This window comes from Passer montanus, unplaced genomic scaffold (genome assembly GCF_014805655.1).
Source record: "Passer montanus isolate IOZ18808 unplaced genomic scaffold, ASM1480565v1 scaffold14, whole genome shotgun sequence".
Lineage (NCBI taxonomy): Eukaryota > Metazoa > Chordata > Aves > Passeriformes > Passeridae > Passer > Passer montanus.
The window spans coordinates 660,690-684,833 of NW_024360941.1; the positions used below are offsets into that span (position 1 = coordinate 660,690).

The 24,144-nt window shown below is 40.6% G+C and overlaps 1 protein-coding gene across 4 annotated transcripts in view; it reads right to left on the reverse strand.

The window, feature by feature from the left end:
* SH3D19 (SH3 domain containing 19) overlaps positions 1-17,386 on the reverse strand; it is an 82,027-nt gene extending 64,641 nt beyond the window's left edge. For all 4 annotated transcript variants that reach the window (XM_039699848.1, XM_039699847.1, XM_039699849.1 and 1 more), the window contains exon 1: positions 17,248-17,386. In XM_039699848.1, the coding sequence (XP_039555782.1) occupies positions 17,248-17,365 (118 nt within the window). In that variant the 5' untranslated portion in view covers positions 17,366-17,386. The remainder of the gene's footprint in view (positions 1-17,247) is intronic.
* Between the last annotated feature and the right edge of the window lie 6,758 nt (positions 17,387-24,144).

Sequence of the window (24,144 nt, forward strand, 5' to 3'; positions counted from 1 at the left end):
CCACAGATTACTCAGCGCAAAAAAATCATTCCATGAATCATGGCTGGCAGAGTTCCCTGACAGGATGGGAGAAAAATCAGCAGTTGGTTGCAGCAACATCTGCAAATACACTGAATCCAGTGCAACCCCACCATTAACTCTTCAGCTTCTGGGGGTTCCAAATACTGAATTTTCCTGTGTTTTCAGAAAGGGTTTTGTTTATCCTGTAAGTATTTCAAGTAGCTTATTTGAACTAATGAGATTGACCCACAAAAATCTACACATAAAGCTCCAGTATGCACCAAAAGTATAAAATATTTCTCTCAAGAGTTATGATTATTGTACAAGCATTATAAAATAACTGCCTGCTATGATATTAGAATTCATGTATTGTCATTTATATTTTAAGTCCAGAATATCTTTTACTGCATGACTTTTGAACTACCTGAAAAGCTGAGATTGCTGTCCACCTAAAATATATATATTCCAAAACTAGAGGAGGGGTTTAGTATTTTAATGCAGAAAGATCCACTATACAAGCAGAAGTTAATTCCTACAGCTGCACATAATCTCCACTGATCATGGTGATTTTGCTTCTAATTTGATCTCTGTATTTTAAACAGAAACCTATTTTTCGTGCATTAATAAACACTTTACTGAAAAGCTTGTCTATAAAGACGAGTCTTCCTAAAAAAAAATTCATGCTCACAGATTGTTAAAGCTCTGCATTTGAAATAAAATTTGCTCTGTTAACAGTACATATTTGTTTGTGTAGTTTTATTTCCTGTGTAAAAGAAATATTTTCTTCTCCAAGCTTTATGTGTTCATTTGATTAAGCTTTCATTACACTGGTAAAAAAATTATCTAATGTCAACATTGCTTTAAAAGTATGTAAATGCTTTTTCCATCCATAGGTGCTCCTACTGGGCTGTCACAGCCACACAGTTATAATTTATTGTCTTCCTGACTCACAGTGATCTCCATTTCATCACACTGTGTGCAATTCTGCTAGCAGACGCAGCATGGTATAGCTCTGGAACAGCACAAACCAGAGCTGCAGCAGCAGCCCTTCAAACACACCTCCTTCCATCCTTACCTGGGAGCCCTGAACAAAATGAGACCGGACTTCCTACTGAAATCTGCTTGCCATCTGTTGCTTGCTATCAGCATCTCCTGCTCTGTAAGCAGCCACAGTCTAACAGTATTCAGACAAACCCCTCCCACTGCCAAAACAATCCTGTGAATGAACCAGTGCAAAGGAAGGAATCGAGTAGGAGCACATGTAAGCACAGCATCTAGGAGCTCTCCCACACAGCCATGGCCACTCAGCAGATCCACCACAGCCCGCCCACACCGCTGAACCTGCTCATTCAGGAAATCAGTGTGATTCCCCTTTTATTTTCATTCCTGTTTCAGCAATTCAATACTACGTTTGGTTTTGCACATTTCATTTTCTGATAAACTTAGTGAGAGCATACCATCTACATGCACACTGATCTTCTTGAAAAGAAATTGTGATCCTACAAGCAAAGAGCCGACATTTTAAAATAGAACTAAAACCTCCACCTCATTAAGTTTGCTGTGACCTTAACCTTTTAAATTTGTTTTAGTTTCAAGTATAATGAGAGACTCAAAGAGCTCAATCTTTCAGTTATGTGCTTGGAGTCAATTAGGTGGTGAAGTCACTGTACCAGGAGGTGTTTAACGAAAGACTTGACATGGCTCCTGGTGCCATGGTCTGACTGACAAGGTGGTGTGCTCAAAGGCTGGACTCAATCTCAGAAGTCTTTTCCAACCTAATTGATTCTGTGATTCTGTAAATTTTGCAATTCTAAATGGTATTTTGGCATTACGTACAAGCATCACTTCAAATAATGACACACCTCTACAAACACTAGAATATGAAAGCCTAGAAAAAACAGGCAGCTTTTTTTTTTAATACACACACACACACACAGATCTTATCCCTCCATTCTGTAGGCAAATCCTTGACTTGAAAAAAGCTGAGTCTCAAAAGTGCATGCCCACAAATTATTCTCTTTTCTCTATATATGTTACCTCAACAGCAGAGAGATGTCTTTGTAATCTTTTCTAACAGAAATAAGCAAGAACACTGTATAGTTACAAATATCTGAAAATTAAATCCTGCACTACAGATTTTCCTCTATATCAAAGATAAAAATTGCTATAAAACATTACAGGACATTATGTTCTTCTAGCAGAAAACTGCATATTCTTCAATTCTAAACTCTGGAAGCCAAGACTGTGTGTCAGATCAGAGCAAATACTGAATGCTGCTGGACTAGCACTTAAAATGAACAAACAAGCCTGTCTGCACTCTAGCACAGGAAATGCACAGGAAAAAAAGCTACTTTTAGTAACAGATACTACCTTTCAGACATAGGACACTAGTACTGTCCTCCCTATCCTTCTGTTGCCAAAAGTAATAAAATTCTTCATTGTGTATATAGCTGTAGTAAAATATGCTAGGAATTTACAAGCAGCTAGTACTCAAAGCTACAGAACCGAATTGTACGATCCTAAGTTTATTTTAGTTTATGAAGTCCTTTCTGCCTGTCCTCCAATCCACAAGTTGCATAGCCAGAGATCTGCAGTCTCTCAGTCTCTAAAAGCTGACTATGCTCCAACCTCCTGCTGATTGTACTTGAGATTTCTCCACTTCATACTCACACCTACTATTTACAAAACCTTTGTTGCCCTCCTAATATTACGGCCATACAAGAGAAATATATTAGCCTTGTTCAGAAGCAGGATATAGTGCAAGAAGCCAAGCAGTGAGCAGGTGGAGCAGACAAGGTGGAAGAAGTCAGGGACTCCTGGCTGAAGTTGGGAAGGCTGTTGCCCAGTTCTAAGCATAGCAGAAGAATCAAGGAAAACATTAAGGCATAAAAATCTGCTCTTCATACCACAATCATATGGCAAATCTAGTGTTTCTTTACAAAATCATGCTCTGGGTATTTCAGCAGCAGCATAGACACCTTATGCCTTTTTTCAACATGCAAAGGCTGAGTGACAGACAGAAATGCCATATTCCAGTTGCTTTCAGAAAAAAATGTGATTCCCCTTTTATTTTCATTCCTGTTTCAGCATTTCAATACTACAAGTTTGGGAAAATTAGCTTCTTTTGTTGTTTGTTTTTAATATGACAGAAAAGTTTTTCTTCAAGAAAAATATAATCATCAGGAGAAAAATAACAGGGTCAAACATCATTTCAGTTGCTCCACGAACCTGAAATAGCTTAAGTTTTTGCCAAAAAGACCACCAATGCAGAAAACAGTATCTTTTAAGGCAATCACTCTTGTTTCTGGAAGACAAGCAAAGAAAAGGAAAAAGGCAACTCACACTCAGTAGAGCCATTATTTTCCTCTGTTTATTTTGCAAGCTTCTTCAAAGCATCTTGTTGCTAAGAGTGACTTCAACTGAAAAGTTTGCTCTCACTAGAAAAAAATTCAATTCTAATCCACAAATGTTGTTGAAAAATGTTGTTGAAAAATGAGTGGGAAGTTAACACACATTCTGCCGCATCAAACTGTGAAGCTGCTGGGGAACCTCCAATGCAATTACCTCCCACGGCTGGTAACTTCCCACTTTTAACCCCGTTCCACAGCTTATCTCTTAAAAGCCGAAGGGAGAAAAGGGGGCACATACCATTCCCATTTCTGGGAATTATTGTATCTTCCAGTTTAACTATGCCTGTTGAATTTGACCAGTCAGCAGAAGAGGCAGGACACTAACACTCTTCTGGAAGACACGTAGCTAGAGCAACCAGCAGTCTCCATCCCAGCAGTTTTTAGCCCTCAATGGCCCAGCAGTGGTTTCACAAGGAAAGCAAGCAGGACACGCTACTGTAACAATGGCAAACCTTCAGACAAACCAAGCAATGGAAACCACGGGCTTTTAAGCAGTGCTGGCAACACCAAAATACAGAGAGAAGTGATGTTTTCAGGATAAGAAAATTATTGGAAGAGGCTGTACAACTTTCATCTGATGATGCATCTGAATGCATCAATCCCCAATGAGCTTTGAAGGCTGTCGGGCCTTAACAAAGCCAGACACTACGACCAATACAGCAGCTTTACAAGGCATCATGCAGAAATGTGATGCCACTCTTTCAGTCATACACATCTAGACCCAGGTGACCATAGCTAAACGGTGCACTGGTCCCTGCCAGACAACTGAGTCAAAAACCCCAAATTTTCATTTCTAATGACCAGTGTAGATGGGGCCCTCACTCAAAGGAATCACACATCTTCTGGGAAGAAGATCTGCATTTGGGTGGGCTTTTCAATGCTAGTTGCTTTATTTGCACCGAAACAAGCAGTAACTGCCACTGATACTGCCACCTTTTTGCCTCTGTTTGTTAAGGCATATTGTGGCTCAAAGCCACTCTTCCTTTTCAGCACTTCCCGCAGGTAAGGAACCAGAACAATGCAAACTGATTCCACTGTGTAAAATCTATTATAAATTTTGGTCAGTTTTGTTAGGTACTGTCATACAGCAAAACCCACAAAATGGAACACTTGTTTGTGTATTTTAATATTTTAACAGCAGAGTCCCTTATCAGTTGTTTAAAAAGCAGAAGGCTCAAGCAGAGATTAATGAGAGGCTTGGAAGAAACTTTTAAAATTTACTTTACGTATAGCTTTCCCTTTAGTGCAAAAGGCTACAAAATCAGGACCTGCTCGGAGTTTTTAATTGTAAAGGCAGACAGTTTTTATACTTACTTTAAATTCTACAGTATGCTGTTGACTTCCAGAGCAGTACACTGCCAGGAAGAAAACAATATTATAACATCCCCCACAATGAAATTATAGTAGTCTGTCAGTTTTAGTGCTAAACAGTAACTGAGTCTGTAAGCACAAAGCATTCCTGCAGTTTTTTTTATACTTGGAATAATGCTTTTTTCCCCCCACTCTTAAACACATCTGATAGATGGCTGGGGATGGACCCCAACACACAGCTGAGAACAAAATGAACATCTGCAGTTGAGTATTTAATTTTGAAACCTACTGACCACCATAAAGTGTGTAATTATCCCAAGACTTTTAGTTATAGTATCTTTACCTTGCAAAAAAGGTTAAAAATAAACTATAATCATCTTTAAAGCCTTTAGTGCACTTTTAAGTGCACAGCATATAAGCGAAAAAGGATTTTACTGGACAGCAGAGGCCAGATTTGTCAAAGCTACATTTGCTCTTGATTTGTTTTTGTGACTCTGAAGTTTCACCCCCTCATTCTTGCTCCTACATTTCTCCTGCACTGCAACAGCAAAAGTGTGTGTGCATCAGTGTGAACATATGTGCCAGAAAAAAGAGGGGGCTGATGCAGAAAACAAAAGAGAAAGGAAACAGACTGTGTAAGCTCTCACCATTTCTCTAAAAGGTTTGTGCTGTAAGAACCTAGACCAAACTTAGCACTGGGAACTGGGCTTGTTCTTAAGCCATAGATGATAAACAAAGTATATAAACAATCAAATACACCCACTATATACATATGTTACTACATTTTTGCCTTCTACCACAGTTGTTTAAGAAGGAAATTTAGGACACAGCTGCTGCTAAAGCTCTTTTTTCAAAAAATTAGCAACTCCTGAAAGTACAAATTCCTATATCTTCATAAAAAACACCCCAGCTGATCACTGCAATGTAATTCTTAGATTATGTACTTCAGGTGTAACTAGACACAGGTATCAGCACACCACCAGAATCACAGTGGGAGCTACTCTAGATGAGCCCTACTACTTAATTTTTTTTATACTTTCATAAGGAAATCATCAATTGACTCAACATTTTGATGAACAGAAGACTTATAACCACAAAATACTTTTCTCTTTAGGCATTTCTGAAATGTTAAATCTATATTTTTGAAAATAATTCTCTGATGTCGCTAGCATTGCCATTAAAAGGAAATTATCTTTCAAGAGCGCTGTACTACCTTTTTCTTCTCGAACCGGAGATTTAGCATGCCTGCAGAGATTCTGCATATTCCTCAGCTGGACCATAGAGCTCACTCAGTTCTACCTATGTCTGCCTGCCAAAGGGTGCTGATACACATACAAAAAACGCAAGTGTTAGATGTGTGAATAAACTTGTCCTTCTGACACTGTATTAGCAGACTGTCTTATAAGCATTCATACAAAATATGCAAGATCCAAATTTATTCCATTATTTTCCTTCTCAGGTGTTTGCCCTGCTTGAGAACCAGAACATGCAGCACCTAAAGCGCCTCCAGCTTTGAACACCTCTGTGTAGGTTCATGCACGTGTCACAACATACTGCTGAGGTGGCAAACCTCAACAACTGAAGTCCCCAGCGTCATCTTACAGATTAAGCACTTGGAAGCTAAGTCATATTCAATGTGGGCAAGACACAGATTCACAATAAAGTGCTGAATAGCAATTCAGAAGATATTCCCCCTTCTGTATATCAGGAAATTAATTTGGCTTTTAAACAAACAAGAAAATTTCCTTCTTGACTATTTCATCCTGTGAAGCCATTGATAGAATAAAGGTGACAATGCTTTCAATTTAGATATCAGACATGATAGTGAATGCAAGTAAGTGCATAGGTCTGCACTGTGGGAGGAATTTGGAGACTGGGGAGATGAAATGACACAGAGAAAGAAAATAATGTATGAAAAGAAAGAACTATAATACATTCAACCACAAAAAAGCAGATCTATAAAAATAGAATAAATGTACCAGGCAAATGAAAGTATTTATTTCTCTTAAGATACTGCTGAAATACTCAGTAGCTTTTTCGTGGAATATTTTATGGTCCTTTGTCATTATTTATGATTAAAGAATCCCCAAGCTGTTTATCCAGTTCATCTAATGAGAACAGTCTTAAATATCACTGATTTTTTTACAATACTAATTTTCTAGAGAAGTGCATTCAAAATCAGCCTCTTAACAAAATATTTTCCCTCCAGTGGCATTGGTAATCCTGCCCAACACAGAAATAAAAAATTCTAGGAAACTGAATGTAATAATTGCTTCTCATATGCACAGGATTCTGAAGTACCATAAAATAAATTATTCCCAAAAAGGACTCTTGCACTTTATCATCAAACAAAGACTACAAGACCTAGACACATCATAAAAGAGATTAATGTGAAAGTGCAAAAAATGGATTTATTTAATGATGGTGACATATATGAATAAATTGTTGTACCCTGAGATAACCCTCATCCATCAGCTTTGAGCACATGCTTAAAGTTGTGCAACTCTCTGCCACTATTCTGCAGAACAGGAAGCCCAGCACTTTGCTGTTATTAAAGCAAATAATGTTTTAATGCATATTATTCAATAATGTAGTGATCGGCATCCAGTTTTTAGAATCCTGTGCTTACCACAGATAAACACAGCTTTTCTGGACATTGGTAATGCTGGCAGAAACAGTTGTTTGGTACCTTGGAGGAAATAACTACCCTCCCGTGTATTACCAGACCTCTCCCCAGTTCTGTGCACTCACCAAAAAAGCCTACAGATCCTGTCAGAAGCATTCAGCCTCTGTAAACATACTAATAAGTACCTCTACATTGCTATAGTGCCAAAATACCATAATGATACACTTCAAATAGTTCTTGATAATGGATCCACAAACATCAAGCTAGTGGACAGCAATTACAGAAATGAAATGTGCCTAATGTCATGGCAGGTGCTACCATATATTTCCCAGAGATGACATTGGTCATCTGCAGCAAGCTTTGCAGACTAGAACAGAAAAAACTCTTTTTTTTTCATAAAGTTAAGCTGATAAGCGCTGAATACATGAGGTCTGCAGCATTATCCCATTTCATCATTGTTCCATGCTGTCAGTGATGCTCATCCAAGCACAAACTTGACCTGCTCAAACACTAGACGTGGTAAACTGTCCAGGTAGGACATGGCAGGTGCCCAGCCTCAGGAGCTCCATTCTCAGGTGAATTTCATCATGCCAGTTTGGAGTTCACTGGATGTTGCAAAGAATGGCAAGCTTAAGACAAATGACAAAGTGTACAGCATTTGGCATCAGCTGAACTGTGGCACCTGACAATGCTGTTCTTCAAGTACCAGGCAGAAGGAGAGAGATTTCTTATGAAGTTTCTACTTTGATCCCAAGTCCCACATTTCTATTAGTTTTGTACCCTAAACTTAACGTGCAGCTATAAAATGGATACAGTACACCAATGGAGTAATTTAATATGAGAAAGTTATTGAAATCCTGAGCTTGTTTCCAGATATTTATGTCCCATCTCTCCACCAGGATAAATGAACATTATTTTAATAACAAATAAGACCACAACACACTGCACACTCAAAAATTATTTTAAATTATTTAGCACAGATGTGCACAACTGGAATCAATTTTCATGTATAGATCCGTGATATTGAGAACTCAAGTTTTTAATGCAAGAAGGAATTAATGATGAATACAAAATTATCACCTTGAGAAAACAAATTATATTAATTTTAGCTTATCTTTTATAAACAGAATCTAAATGGTATAACTGAAGAAAAACATCAAACAGCTTCTTTTATACATACAATATTCTGTCTAGAAGGAAAACGGACCAGAAAACCTTTTGTAGTAAACACAGTGCTTGAAAATTTACCTAAGCTTTTATGGAAGTAAATCACCATGATCAAGACCATATTAAAAAGCAGAATACAGATAAGAAATTTACCATCATATTTCAAGAACCAGTGATTATCCAGCAGAAATACCGACCAGTATGCAAAAGGCAGTAACTGATTTCACATATTGAATGATTGTGTTCCTTACTACCATGCAAGATTTGAAGACTAGAAGTCTAAGTGGATTCAAAAAAGGAATTGAATTAATGAAAGATAAATCCATTGGCAGCAATTTAGCAGGACCTTTCATATACGGCCTCCCAGAAGTTGCTAAGAAATTGACTGCAGAGGGGAAGGAATTTCTCTTGGAAGTAAAAACTGAATCCTGGGAGGTGTTTCTTGCATACTTTCCTGAAGACATTTGTTTTTTCAGTTTGTGTGCTGTGACACACGAGCTACTAGCACAGCTCTGAAAGGCTGACAGTGTGCCCACTATTAACCACAGGAGTAACAACATCACTCATTTGAAATATTTACCATGTTCTGATCTAATCATATTTTCTTCAAAAGCCTGAACAAGCTGACTGAGGTAGCAACACATACACACAAAATAAATGCTATGACCTCTTTAAAAGCTTAAGGAAAAGAAAAAATGAACAGTAAAATTTGTTTCATTCAGCTTTACACCAGTGTGAACTTTTTCAGCCTTGCTGTCATGCAGCCCTTCATGCTGGACCCAAATACAACCATAGAAAGCAGGAAAGCAAGGATAGATTTGTTTTGTAATACATGCAAGAATTTCTAAACCGATTAGGTTCATCTTTGAAGTATCTTATTTAGCATTCCATTAACTTTTTTTAGAAGATTCTAAATTCTTTCTCAAGTCAGAATGTCAAATTGATGTTTTTAGAATAACACATTAAATCTATACAAATCTCTACAGATTTAAAACACCTGAAGAAATTAGCGTAACAGCATTACATCAAGTGGTCAATTTAAAAACATTGATATACATAAGATCCTGTGTCTGTCAAAATACAATGTTGAGGGGAAAACCAGGAATTTAGGAATTTCTCTTGGTATGTGCCACCAACCACTAAATCTATGCCTTCCCACAAAACTTATTTTTGTCTTTCACTAAAGAGAAGGATGCTTGCCAAGCGCCACAGATCAACAGATGATATACTGTGTTCCCAAATCTGCTGTTGGAATGCTTCAGTGCCTTTTGTGCATACTGTTTTTCAAGAGCAAAGTAAAAAATCTTGGCCACCAATGAAAACAACACTTATACTACATTTTTTCTGTACAGTCAGAGGACCTGAATAAGAAAGCAGTGCAATAAGAAGGCTGAAGGGGCCAGACTCCTCTATCCTAGAAAAGAGAAGGCAAAGAAGATACTTAACCACAGCACACAGCTACCTGTAGGGTAGCAACAATGATCACAAATGCAAACTCTTCCTGGTGTTAGTGGACAATATTGAATGGTCACAAATGTAGCTTGGGACAGGTTGTAGGTGAGCAGAAGTTCTTCCATTAGAAATAAGTAAAGCACTGAAACAGGTTGCCTGCAGAAGCTGTAAATCCCTCTCTTTCAGGAGACTTTCCAAGGCTAGACAAAGCCTTGGCTGGATGGATCCAGCCTTGGCAACAGGCCTGCTTCAAGGAAGCTGGACTAAGTGACCCCAGAGCCCTCTTCCAGACAACACTTCCATGGCCACAAACACAAAGTCAGCAAAGCAAAGAGACTAAAGAATGCTAAAGCATTGCATGTAGACAATAAGCATAAAAAAGTTCACAGCAAATTACTTTAGTGCTATCAAAATAAAATTTCATATGGCACATATTGTGTGAGATGCTTATTGAAACAAAACACACAGAACTACATAAGCTTTCAATGGAGAGTGTAAACACCACTACCCTGTTGTTTCCAGATTTTAAATCAAGGTGATGCATGGCTTCCAAATAGATAAATTACATTTAATGTCTCAGTATTTGCAGCATAATATGCCTCAGTGACTTCAGCTATAGAGAAAGGAAAAAAAGAGAGTACAAAATTTGAAAAACAGCATCACAACAGAATGCTGAACTGACAGACTGCAAGGACACTGGGCAGAATGTCCAAGATAAAGCCAGCACGAACCAGATTAGGAGGAATAAACAAAGCCAAATCATCAAACTAATGTGCTAACTAGGTAAAAGGCAACCCTGGCAGGGGAAGACCACAACCACTGACTCACAGCCACCAACTCAAGAAACCCACATACTCAAAAGAGTGAGCATGTGGGCTGATTAGCAGCAGAAGAAAGTAATTTAACTAACAGAAAAAAATACTAATTAATAAGAGAACTGTATAAATTATAGCTAATAAACATTAATGCCTTTGCTAGTCAAAATTCATAAATAATGAAAAGTTTTGATAATTGGTGTAATGGCTTTGTGAATTTGCCAGCTAGGACCCTTTTCTGAGCTAAACTAAATACATTAAATACATCAACTCTGTGTGGACTGGCCTCTTGCACGCTGGGTGAAGGAACCCATTTTGGGACAACAAAGGCTATACTCTCAAAAGCAAATATTAGCAGATTTATTTACAGATATTACATTTTTTTCCACCTGTAAACAATAACCACTGTGGTAAAAGCTTCTTGCAATGAGGTTATGACTCATTTTATGCTTTGCTGTCTATCCCCATTCTTTATGCAACAACCCAGACTTATCATTTGCTGCCCCGACCGGAAATGATTGATTACAACACAGGTAACAGCAAGGTCTTTGTACAATCACAGTTCTGTGGCTACAAACTCATCTCTCCTTAAGCAATTATATACTTCTGCGCCTTGCTTTGGCTCTAACCTAAATGAAGTAGTTATTATTATTATTTGTCTTATTATTATTTGTCCTTCTACAGTTTCCTTGGCCAGGAAATCACCCCACTGACTACCAGAAGTTGTTTAATTATTTTTGTAAGACCAGCCTTCATTTTCAGAAGCATTGTTTCTTCAGAGGGCACAACATTCTTTGGGGTTCAGTCTATACTCCTGATCAAGTAACTGCAAGCAGGTTTTTTTCTTGCCACTAACCTGGATCTCAAGATATGTTGGAACATTTCCATGTATACACCATATTATTTAACTTCCAGAAAAGCTTTAGTTACTATTTATATTTACCTCAAGCAAGCTACAGTCAAAGACTACGAAATATAGTAGAATTGTGCCCAGTAACTTCAATGGGCTGTGAAAAATGCCTAATCATATAATCTCAATACTTCCAAGATACAACATACCAGCATCAGTCAGAGATTATTCCAGGAGAATTACACTATTTCTGCTCTTTGGATCTCAAGTGTTTTACTGTGGTGGTGCCTGTTATTAAAACAGAAGCTCCTAAATTTGCATCGGGACTATCAAAACAAAGCAGACTGAATCCCAGGGAAGAGAGGGAAGTGATGTTCAGCTGGCCATCAACTCCACCACTTCTTGAATTTGTGAGCTAACTGACTAAACAGAGAAATAATTAAAAGAGTGGCATCCACACCCCTACCCTGAATGCTCCTCTTCACAGGGCTTCCTGTGTACACAAGGGGAGACTAGCAGATCATAGGCAGATTTATGAATTTATTTAAAACAAATGATCTGCTTGATGGAGACTTCTCTTCTCTTCTCTTCTCTTCTCTTCTCTTCTCTTCTCTTCTCTTCTCTTCTCTTCTCTTCTCTTCTCTTCTCTTCTCTTCTCTTCTCTTCTCTTCTCTTCTCTTCTCTTCTCTTCTCTTCTCTTCTCTTCTCTTCTCTTCTCTTCTCTTCTCTTCTCTCCTCTCTTCAGAGGATAAATGGTTACACTTGGTAGGGACAAGCAGAACAATTTCCAGATCAGCACTGAAGGACCCAGGCAGTGCTGACTTCTCTTCTGCAAGATGCCAATCCTTCCACTTCCTAAATATAAGAGTCGGTTAAGCAACTAAGTCTTTGAATTACCCTTTTCCTAACCATGCTTTCTCCTAGCTCCAGGGTCACTGGCACCTCTTGGGAAGGACTAAGCTTGAGCTGTCCTTGTTATGATCCAGTGAACCCTAAAGCACATTACCACCAAAACAGCCTCAAAGAAAATTTCAGACCATCTTATCCTTTATTTCTTAGGGCCAGATACATAGCTTTGCATTAACATGGGGACAACTGCTGAGTATTGTTGTATTGAATCCTTTATTTATCTGTAAAAAGTCCATGCGAAGTAGTGTTCACTGAACTTTGTCAGACACACTACAGAAATGTACCCCCACAACCTCTCAGCATGTTGAGCAGTGAAATATTCAACATTAATTTGTTATACTGGATACAGCTCATTGTTCTCAGCTTCAAAAACAAGTCAGTGCTAGTTTGATGTGGGAGTTGTGGGAGTGTAATGAATTGATCCAACTCTGAACTAAATCTTGTTTTGGCATAAAAAGCCCCAAAGCACTCAGTCAATCAACCAACCAAAAGCAGATTATTTCACCCATAATCTAAAACTGCTCTCAAGTGTTGAAAAAGTTCCAGGAAACACCTGAACTACTATGGAGAAACAGAAATAGGAGTAGGGGAAAAAATTCAACAAAACTCAACCCAGAGATGTTTCAATCAGCACAGCTAAACCCATGTGCAAAATTTACAGCCATTGTATGAGAGCAAACCACAGACAAGCATTTGTGAGAAGTAAAACAGAGTAATAGTAAATTAAACCAAAGCCTTGACCACCTGTATTTTTTGACCACACATTAAAGTAAAAATCACATAGGTCTTCATTATCAACTCAAAAAAATTTCATTATTGGCTTCCATATCTGATAATTTCATTTTATTTTTAAGTAAGAAAATTTCTGCCACATCTATAATGGGCGATTCTTTCTTAAGGAACACCGGCCAGAACTCAAAGTGAAATAATGCAGATACTGAATATGTTAAAAATTTCTTGCATGCTTTAGATAATATTGGAATATTGTGGTACTCAGCTCTAATGTGACAGTAAGGACAGATAACCAATCAATGCAGTTCATAACTAAAATTTACTACATTCACTACAAACTCTCCTGCAAGTTAGTCAGTAGTCACAGAATAAAAAGGTAGTGAAAAGAGATTAAGGTTTAGAGTTAGACTGGAGAGAACCTGTAAGCCTATGGAGAAATAGCATTTTAGTGAGGTTGTTCAGGTTTGTTTGGATATTTTTTGTTGCTGTTGTTATTTTTAAAAAATAGTTTATTTATTTTTCCAGAAAAGTTTATTTATTTTACAAAAAATAGGTTTGTTTATTGAAAACAAACTAAGTAAAATACTAACATTCTAAACAAAACAAAACAAAAAAATCCAGTAAAGATCCTGTGGTCTCTGTAAGTTCCCAGAACAATAATGCATGTGACAGAAATAAGCAACAAGGGAGGTAGAAATTGATCACATTATTTATATTGCAGTTAAAACCCCTAAAACTTTCCAACAAAAGTGGTTTCCTTTCCCAAAGTAGGTGACAAGACAATTCAGTTTTAATGAACCTATGCACCTACTGTCATTGTTCTCAATTTTTAAAGAATATGTTGCAGTTGTCCTCCCTATAACCTAAAAAACAAATACATACAAAAAATTCAATCAGCATTTTATCAAAGGGAAAACAGTTTCTTTAGAAGAGTTTCAAATTTCTCTATTTAATATATCTTCTCACAGGCTTTCCAGAACATGTCAAATAAAAGCTTTCTTGAATTCAGAGAAAATAATGACATGACATGGCATCATGACATGCAATGTGGCAGACATGTCACCTGAGCTACCTACAACTACCCCATGGACACAAATGGTTTTGCCAATCTCATTCCTCCAAGTTTCCCTGCTCCAAGATCTCCTCTGGCAGTCTACTCCTTAAACAAGCATCTTCAACCTCATTAAGCCAGCAAAAAAGCCCCCAGCCCAACACAGCAAAAAACCAAATCAACCCTCCAGTAAATCAAATTTAAAAAACCCAAAAAACCAAATCATGAGCAGGTCTCTAATAGCTCTCAGGTTGCAGTCCCACAGCACTCTGAGCCAAACTAACTTCTGACTGGCATAGGCTCTTACCTCCCTCTGGCTGCATGTTCCTACTCTTTCCCTTGTGCCAGCTTCAAGATTCACCCAAAACCATTACAGTGAGCTGAATCAGAAGACTCCCAACCACTAAAGAGAACTAGAAAAATATCCCTCTGCTTGGACAGAGCACCAGAACAGGTTGGTGCAGGTTCTAGCAAGCACAGGGGCTCCAATTGAGGCAGCCACCCAGTACATCAGCCCAGGCTACCACCAAACCACAATTCCAGTGACTTCACTCACCAACAGGTTGGATGAGCAGCAGAGGTGACACACAAGAGAGAGCAGAAGTGCACATCCCCAAAGGAGATCACACCTCTAGAGCAGCAGCACGCTGTTAGTTTAGTCTAGCTGGCTTCATCCTACAGTACATGGTGCAGCACAACTGCGGCTGGCTTCAAGGGAAAACACTACTTCTTCATTGCAGCGCCTCCTGTGCTCTGCTTCTCCAATAAACCACTGCTAACTAAGCCTGAGCTTCAGGAAGTCAGCAGCACTTGTGAACTTTCACCTCTCAGCTCCCACTTTGCACACATGCCTCGCACCGCAGGACAAAGGTGACCAACTGCTCTTACGCACTTCCAGGCTGAACACAGCAGAAATTTAGGCTGCTTGCATTCACAACTAGTTTAACAGACTGAAATACTTAAATTGACAGGCTGCTAAGATGCCACTACATTTTTTAAACTCTACAACAAAATATCTCGCAGGCTTATTTAACACCTATTTGTATTACCATTTTGGCAGCCTAAACGCACATTTACATACAAAAAAGCTCCACTAATTTTCAAAAGGTTTATAAATAAAAGTATGTAAATAAAGGTCAAGTAAGGGAAGAGCAGCAAACTCATCTACTTTGGATGATTCTTCACTGATGCCTTAAGAATACTCCGCTGGGAGCCTCAGTGGTATTTTCCAGTGTAGAGATGTGCAAACAGATGGAAAGAAGGCGAGACTGCTCAAGCAGAATGCTATTCATTCACACATACTTCACACCAGTGAGGTAAACAAACAGTGCTGGCCCCATGTCAAGGGGCGGCTTTCAGAAAAAAATACTAGTAAAAATTGGAAAAACACCTTTCATTACACCATTCACGGTTAATAGCACCGTGACAAAGACACATTCTGGGAACAAGCTTTGTTCCACAAGAAGGCGGCAAAGGTTATATACATATATGAACTGTAGAACCAATTCTGTTTCCTGCTAATAAAAACCTCCAGAAGAAACACCTTTAGGAAACAGATATCATCACCAGCAGCACGAACACTTTGCTGTGGAGGAAACCATACAGGAACCAACACTGATTTTCTGCACTCTACCCCAAACAAGGTGAAACCCTGCAGACATGCCAAACCACAGTGGTTCCAATAGGGTCCAGCTAATCCTGCACCTGCACAGACAGGCACTGACATAACTTGAGCCACTAAAAGCCACAGTGAAAGTTTTCCTCTAGGATCACGCATGTTGCTGTGCTTTTATCAACTACAAAAGGGACACTCAATTTCTTGTTGCTCAAATGGATGCAAACTCACATGAATTGCAAAGGGTTATTGTTACAGTTGTACCATAACTATTAAAAAATCACAATATTTGGAATTCAACTGTGTAGCATGGGTGAGATTTTACTGGAAACAGACCTTATGAATTCATTCTTGAAGGGATTTTACATTAATAGAAAAAGAAATGTTGCATTCACACCTCAGTGACTACAGGACAGCGACACGCATGTTGACCCTCAATTAACAATGATGGCCAAATTAAATAATTTCAGCTGCTTCCAGGGTCCACTCGAGTTAATAATTTCAAACAAAAGCTTGTTGTTGTCCAGGTCTCTCTACAATGACAATCTGCTCACTCCCCAGCCCCATTCCTTCTCACATGCACTGGTTCTTGCCTGCTCACAGGGCCTGCTGTCCAAACCTACACAGAAATGGCTAAATGTAGTTGTCCAGGTCTCTCTACAATGACAATCTGCTCACTCCCCAGCCCCATTCCTTCTCACATCCACTGGTTCTTGCCTGTTCACAGGGGCCTGCTGTCCAAACCTACACAAAAATGGCTAAATGTGAACAACTTTGCTATCTAGATGTTCCTCTGCCTCGGTACTTTGAAAAACATGGGCAGCTGATTTCCTGATGGAGCACCCCGCGCACCCGGACATGTCTGCGCTAGTCAGCACGTGCCCGTGCGAGCTCCAGGGTGGAGCAACAGCGGAACAGGCTGCCCTGTTGGGAAGTTGTGGATGCCCTATCCCTGGACGTGCTCAAGGACAGGTTGGATGGGACTCTGAGCAACCTGGTCTAGCCGAAAGCGTCCCTGCCCATGGCAGAGAGGTTGGAACAAGGTGATCTTTAGGTCCCCTTCTAACTTAAACCACGGTATGACCATGATGAGCAGGAGCAGGCTCTGGGGGCGGCCCGCGGGCACACGCCTGCGGCTCGGATGCACCTGAGCTGAACCCGGCTGCCCTGGGGCGAGGCCGGCACACCTCGGGGCGGCACCGCCAATGCCGCCCTGCCCCCGACAAGAATCCAGACACGGGGAGCGGGCCAGGGCCAGGGCCAGCCCAAAGGAAGCGACGCCACGGCCCGCCGCGCCCTCGCCGCTCACCTGCTGCTGAGCTCAGCGCGACCCTCCGGTGCCTCCTGCCGAGCTCCCGCAGCTCCTCCTCGTCCTCCTCCAGCCTCCAGGCTTCGGCCATCGGCGGCGGAGGGGCGGCTGGCAGCATTCAAGAAGCGGGGGCTGCCATGACCGGCACCCTCTCCTCGGCGCGGCCGCCCGGCCCTCGCGGCCGCCGGGCCCGCCCCGCACCTGCGCCCTCTCCGCCGCGCTTCTCCCGGAGACCGCTCCGCGCTGCTGCCGGCGGGGCGAGGCGGGAGGAGAGGCGGCCTTTCCTGCCCATCCACGGCTCTCCGGCGTCAGCAGGAAACCCGGCGGCCGCCTGGCACCGCCACAAAAGGGGGCGGAGGAGGCGGCGGCGGGGGGAGGTACCTGGTCCGCCGGGCACGGCGCGGGGACGGGCCGGCGAGCCAGGCCCGGCGGCGAGCGGCGTGTGCGAGCCGGGGCGGCCTCCGGCTGCAGGGGAGAAGGGGCTTGCGGCGAGAGGGTGCGAGGTCTGCCGCGCTTCGTGACGGGAGCAAGAAGATGCCAAGAGGGGGATGGTGCCAGGCTCTTTTTCAGTGGTACCCAGCGACAGAACAAGGAACAATGACCAGAAATTAAAGCACAAGAAGTTCCGTCTCCACATGAGGAAGAACTCCTTTACGTGGAGGGTGGCAGAGCACTGAACAGGCTGCCCAGGGAGGTCGTGGTCTCCCTCTCTGGAGAAACTCGAAACCCACCCTGGACACGTTCCAGTGTCACCTGCTCCAGGTGCCCTGCCTTGGCAGGGGGGGTTGGACTAGGTGACCTCCTAACAATTCTGTGATTCTTTGAGGTGAGAAGGGCAGTTGCTGTGCACGCCAGAAAGTCGGGAGCCCCGGGAGCTGTGGGAATTGTAGATGCAGCAGACTGTGGCTCCGATATTGGCTGGGGGCAGGCAGGTTTTTGACCGGCAGCAGTTGTGGTTTGTGGCTAGAAGGATGTGTGTCTTGGCCCGAGTTCATTACCGTGGTTTGAACTACTTTAGAAGTTATCTTAGGACCTACTTGAAACCAGCGAGGTACACACTTAACAGCAGTGAAGCGATACGAAAAATATGGCCGTGTTTCAAGTTAGACACCTGTGTGGTTTTACCTCTAATTTCTCCGCCACCCTTCCCGGGGCCCTCAGTTGCCTATATCTAAATAGAAATTATATTGCTTCTTCACTTTATATGGTAGCTGTAAAACCTAATAATAAATGTTTTTACATATTATTCCATTGTAGGTACTACTAAAACAGAATATAAGTAAGATAAATTCAGCTTCAGAGCAAGTGAATAAGGGACAGTAAACCAATAAAGTATATGACCACAAATTAGAGCAGGAAGGTACAACTAAACAGTGAGTAATCCTAATGTTGAGCAATATCTGTGCTGACACACTGAGCACCTTCTATGCTCACAGTGAATAAACCATATTGTACAGGTTGAAGAAAAAGTCATCACAAAGCTGAAAAATATATAATGCATGAATACAAATGATTGTCTGTGCATTTTTTAGTGTTTCAGTGCTTGACTTTACAGTCATTGTTCCTCAACAGAGGCTTTTTTCCACTGCAGCACTTAGTGTTCAAGTGGTATAATAGTTATTCTTTGAAGGACATAAGGCTTTATACTGTAAAAAGATGTAAAGCCAGGAATAAAACTGAATGTACAGCAGGACTGTATAACAGACAAATGAAACCTTCCAATACAGTGTTCTCAAAAGCCTCATGCTTTGGTTGACCTCTGCATGGATAGATTGCATGGTAGTCCAAGAAAATCATCTTACAAATTTCAGTGCAAGATCAGCATGCCTTGTACGTGATCTAGAGCAGATACAAAACTCTTCAGCTGAACACTGCTGTCACAGGTACATGCTCTTGGTATGTGCATGCGTGCAAGACAGAGGAGACTCTCCCATGTAAAACAAACTGGTGTTGTTTGTATTCTGGTTCTCTACTGTGGAACCAAAATGCAGCACCTGTATTCAGCTCCTAAACTCCACTATCCACAAAGAACAACAAAGACCATTCACTTTTCACTTCCCAAATGTCTCCTTTTTATACTATGTGTTTTACTGCTGATTGGCAGAAAGGGAACTTGATGTAATGTAATATTACTAAGGAAGGAAAAACCAGAAATAAACCACAGAGCCCTCAAAAAACAGATTAAACCTTTTTTTGTTGCTGTTGATGAAATTGACACAGGCTTCCATGCACATAAAATTGAAAAATACATTTGGACAAAATTTAGGCCTAAGAAAATCATGCTGAACAGAGTAGATCCAGCTATTACTAAGAAAACATTCCCAAAAATACATAATAATACATAATACAGTATAGAGTGATCATGAGTGTTTAACATTGACAATCATTAAGAGTTCCTTAGCAATCACCATGGAAGTCCAATTTAAAAATGGAATTGCAATAACCAAATTACAGAAAGTGATAAGGTCCCTGAAGCAACTGCTTGGCCATGTATCAAGCTCTGCCAGCTGGAAATGCACATGGGGACAGTGACTGTATTTAGGGCTAGAGAAGCCATTCAAAAAAAGCCTGCAACTGTTTGAAGATGGATTTCACCAGAAAGGAAGAGATCAAACCAAGATACAATTCATATTGTATCTTAACATTCAGGTACCAATAACCAACATATTACTGTAAACAGTACTGGAAACAATTCCCAATCAGTACTCCTGGAGACACAAAAATGTCACAACATTTACAAAAAATTAAAATGCAAGGCAGCATTCAATGAAATACTTGAATAATATTTCTGAAATTTTTGCAAAAACTATTCAATAATGCTCAATTCTCCTAAAAGGAGGTTGCTTACTAGTAGACTGAATTCTTCAGGGTAAGTATCTGTAGGCATCCTCACACCACCAGTGTACCAGTAATGGAACAAAAGAATAGTTTGGGTTGGAAGGGAGCTTAAAAGTCATTCAGTTCCAACCCAGCTGCCATGGGCAAGGACACCTTTGCTTCCCCAGACGAGGTTATTCAGAGCCCCATCCAGCCTGGCCTTGTACATTTCCAGAGATGGAGCATTCACAGCCTCTCTGGACAACTTGTTGTACTGCCTCACCACCCTCTCATTAAAGAATTTCTTTCTAGTATCTAATTGAAACCCACCTTCTTTCAGCTTAAAGCCATCCTCCCCCCTTGTCCTGTCACTATCTTTAAGCCTCTCTAAAGTACTGGAAGGCCACAGTGAGGTCCTCCCAAAGTCTGCTCTTTGTCAGGATGAACACCCCCAGCTCTTTCAGTTGTCTTCATAGGAGAGGTGTTTCAGCCTTCAGGTTATCTTTGTGGCCCTCCTTGGGATGCTCTCTAACAGGTCCACATCTTTCTTGTGCTGAGAACCCCAGAGCCAGATACAGAACTCCAGGTGGGGTCTCACCAGAGCATGGTACTGGGGGAGAATCACCTTCCTCAGCCTGCTGGCCATTTGTCTTTTGATGCATCCCAGGAGATGGTTGGGTTTCTGGCCTGCAAGCACGCATTGCTGAGACATGTCAGGCTTCTCATGCACTAACACTCCCACATCCTGCTCCCAAGGGGTAGTCTTGATCCATTCTCTTGTATTGCTTCTTCACTTGTACTTGCGCTTGAGATTGTCCCAACCCAGGTGTGGGACCTCCCACCTGGCCTTGTTGAACTTGAGGAAGTTGCACAGGCCCACCTGCCAGGTCTGTCCAGGTCCCTCTGGATGGCATCCCTGCCCTCCAGCTTGTCAACCACACCACAGAGCTTGGTGTCATTGCTGAACTCACTGGGTGCCACTGTCCACATCAGTGATGTTAAACAGCATGAGTCCCACTATGGACCCCTGAGGAATGCCACAAGCACTCAATCTTGGAAGTGGTTTTTAGGTTTTAAATGCCTCCATTTCTTGCAAGTAATTCTTTCCTAGTGAGTGCTTGCCAGATGCATTCATCCAAGCTCTGTCTGTGAGCTTTGACTCACTTCTAGTTTATGTTGGTATTTTCAAGTGATAAATAGCTTTAGGGTTTTTTTGCCAAATGCCACACATCACTGGCTTGATACCTGATAAAGGTGTGTAAATAATAGAGGTACCTAGGAAGGGAAGTAGGCTTTAACAACTCTGCAGGAGGTAGATTGAGCAGCAATGCAGATCTACCTTAGCAGTCTTGGAACAGATCCTGACACTGCCCTTTATTCAGGTAAGCAGTTTCTGCAGGGAGGAGAGAGCTGTGCTTTTGCATCTTTAGACAAGCAACAAAACCAGCTGTTGAAATAATCAAAAGAGCCACAGTTGCTGGCAAGTCTAATAATAGCTTAGGCCAGACAGAGTAATTTGTGATCATTTGGCTCAGATCAGAATACACACACACACACACACGCACACACACGCACACACACACGCATGCACAGACTTCTGCTGCTTGCTTGATGGGCCCAAGGGAAGTAGGAAACAAAGAGGAGGGGAGAATGAATTAGACCAAATTATTTGAAGTGCAGAAGAAATTAAATGTGGGAAATTCTCTTCAGAAAGTCAAGAAACCAAGCGCCTCTTTTACTTTTCAGCAAATAAACCAATAGAAATACAAAAAAAAACCAAAAGGGGAAGAGAAAGTACATACAGATGCAAGTCACAGAAGTTGAATTAAAAAAAAGAACTGAAAAAGAAGGAAAACACTTGCTAAGGTGGTTGAAAGGAAAACATTAGCATATAGGGTCCTCTAAGGCATTTCATGAAGTACTATGTGTTTGTGTCTTACAAGCAGGGTGAAGGAAAAATAATTGCATTCTTCTCCTTCAGTGGGAATCTCTGCTGCATACATGTGCGTAGGAATAAAAGGCTTTTGTATATTTTCATAGCTACACTTCTCCAAGTAAAAGAACTTTACTGTCTCAAAAAGTCTGCAATTTGGTTATTAAAATCTGGAAATTTCTCACTGAAATTTTACATTATCATATGCATCTTTGCTGTAATGTACGTACTTGTAATTTCACAATGGTAGAGTAAAAGAAGGAAATAACTGGGTAAATGGATCTTTGTCCTCTCTGCTGAATGCTTACAATTAGTTGCCTTGGTGGTTATTATTTTATAAGTATTTTGTTCTGATTTGCATCTTTGGAATTGCCACTTTGTTTGGCCCTGCAAAAAGACACTGTTTTACAACAAAAAATATCAGTTCTATAGCACTACTTAATTGAAGTCGCCCGTGTAGCCTCAATGTCTATTTAGGCTCTGCAAAGCAGCTGAAGCCTGCAATGAATGTATCAGTGTTTGGCTGAGATACAGGAGCCTCAGACCACAAAAGAATGCAGACAAAAGATTTTTTAAAAATGCAAAGGATGAAAAAGAGTATTTTCAAAGGGGAAAATGTAGCCCTTGGACATGACAACATTATTTTTGTTCTGAGTAAAAATAGCAAGGGTCTCGTTCAATAGACGAATGACGTTAGCGATACAGCCAGTGTAGGAAGCTGACATTGGTGAGGGCCAAGATCTGATAATTTGATCTCCATTTGTGTTCAGCTGATCCAATGAGTTCTAGTGTGGCTGGAGAATGACATATCAGGAGCCTGCAGGCTTCCTGAAATGTCTCCAGCTAAATGCCGGTTCTCCTTGCATTTTTTACAACTACTTGTGGCTCCTAGCATATCAGCATGATGACAGTCTAAAGGTAAGTGGTTTTGTGATGAATGAAGATAAGTAGAAGAGTATTTGTTTCCATGAATAAGGACCTTTCTTACTGAAACCCTGGAAAAACACCTTGATGCAAAACTGGAATTTTTGAGACCACTCCCAAAAAATGAGAAAGATTTCTCTGCATGAAAGCAACAAATCAAATAATTTCAAAAAACCAAAAATTGGCAGTCAAGGGGGGAAAACCTGTTCAGAGAAAGAATCTTACAGTTTTCAGTTTTAAATATTACTTTTACAAATAACTTTTGTTACTTTTGCTGTTTTCCAAATTTTGTGGGCTAAAAAACCCTTTCCTTTCCTGTCCTGTTAACAAACATATTTCTAAAGTATAAATATCCTTTATTAATTTACCTCATTTGTGGGGTAATAAATAAATTTGTTTCTACTGCCTTCATGATTAGAGAGACTAAGAAAAGAAGTAGGAAAAAGTGAGAAAATATGGAAGAGAAAAGAGCTGGTTCAGAGGTCAATACTTCTTAGAATGAGAGGCTGTCAAAGCCAAATTGATTCACAGTTTGAGTGCTGAAATATGCTCATATTTGCTCCATAACCACAGAGTTATCAGAGGACAAAGCTGATGTAGTGCTGAGCGAGCTGGCAGCGGCGTGATGTAAGAAGTATTAGCACATCGGCCACACGTGAGTCTCATACCTAAGGACATACAATGCTAGCCCCAGGAGAGAGTCCAGCAGCTTTCCTGCTGCAGCTTGCACTTCAGTGCAAAGAGCTGACGAGGAAAAACTTATGGAAGAGAGCAGCAGAGTCCTAAGAGAAATTTCTAAAGGTGAAATGGGGTCATAAATTTGTTGTTTGCAGTAAATTTAGGAGTTTATTGCAGTAATTTGTCAACTGAAGTAAATTTAGGAGTTTCTCATGGTACTGAAATGGGCTAAAGGTATGAGTAGTTCTGATTTTGTTTTCTTCTATTCTTCTGTCATTAAATGCATCTAAACTGCCTTTCACTGGAAATATATATGACATACAGGTAGAGAATCTTTGCAGTTCAATACTAAAATTTACAGTCTCCTAGTTTTTGGTTTTTTTTCTTTATTTGGAGGTGTTTGTGTTTAGTTGGTTGGGTTGGGGTATTTTTCCCCTCCACAGTACCACCTGTGGGCACTTAGGCATTCTCTCATGTTTTTCTTGTGCTGAACACTGACAGAATTCACACTGAACAGAAGTGCTCACAAAGCAACATTAATATAC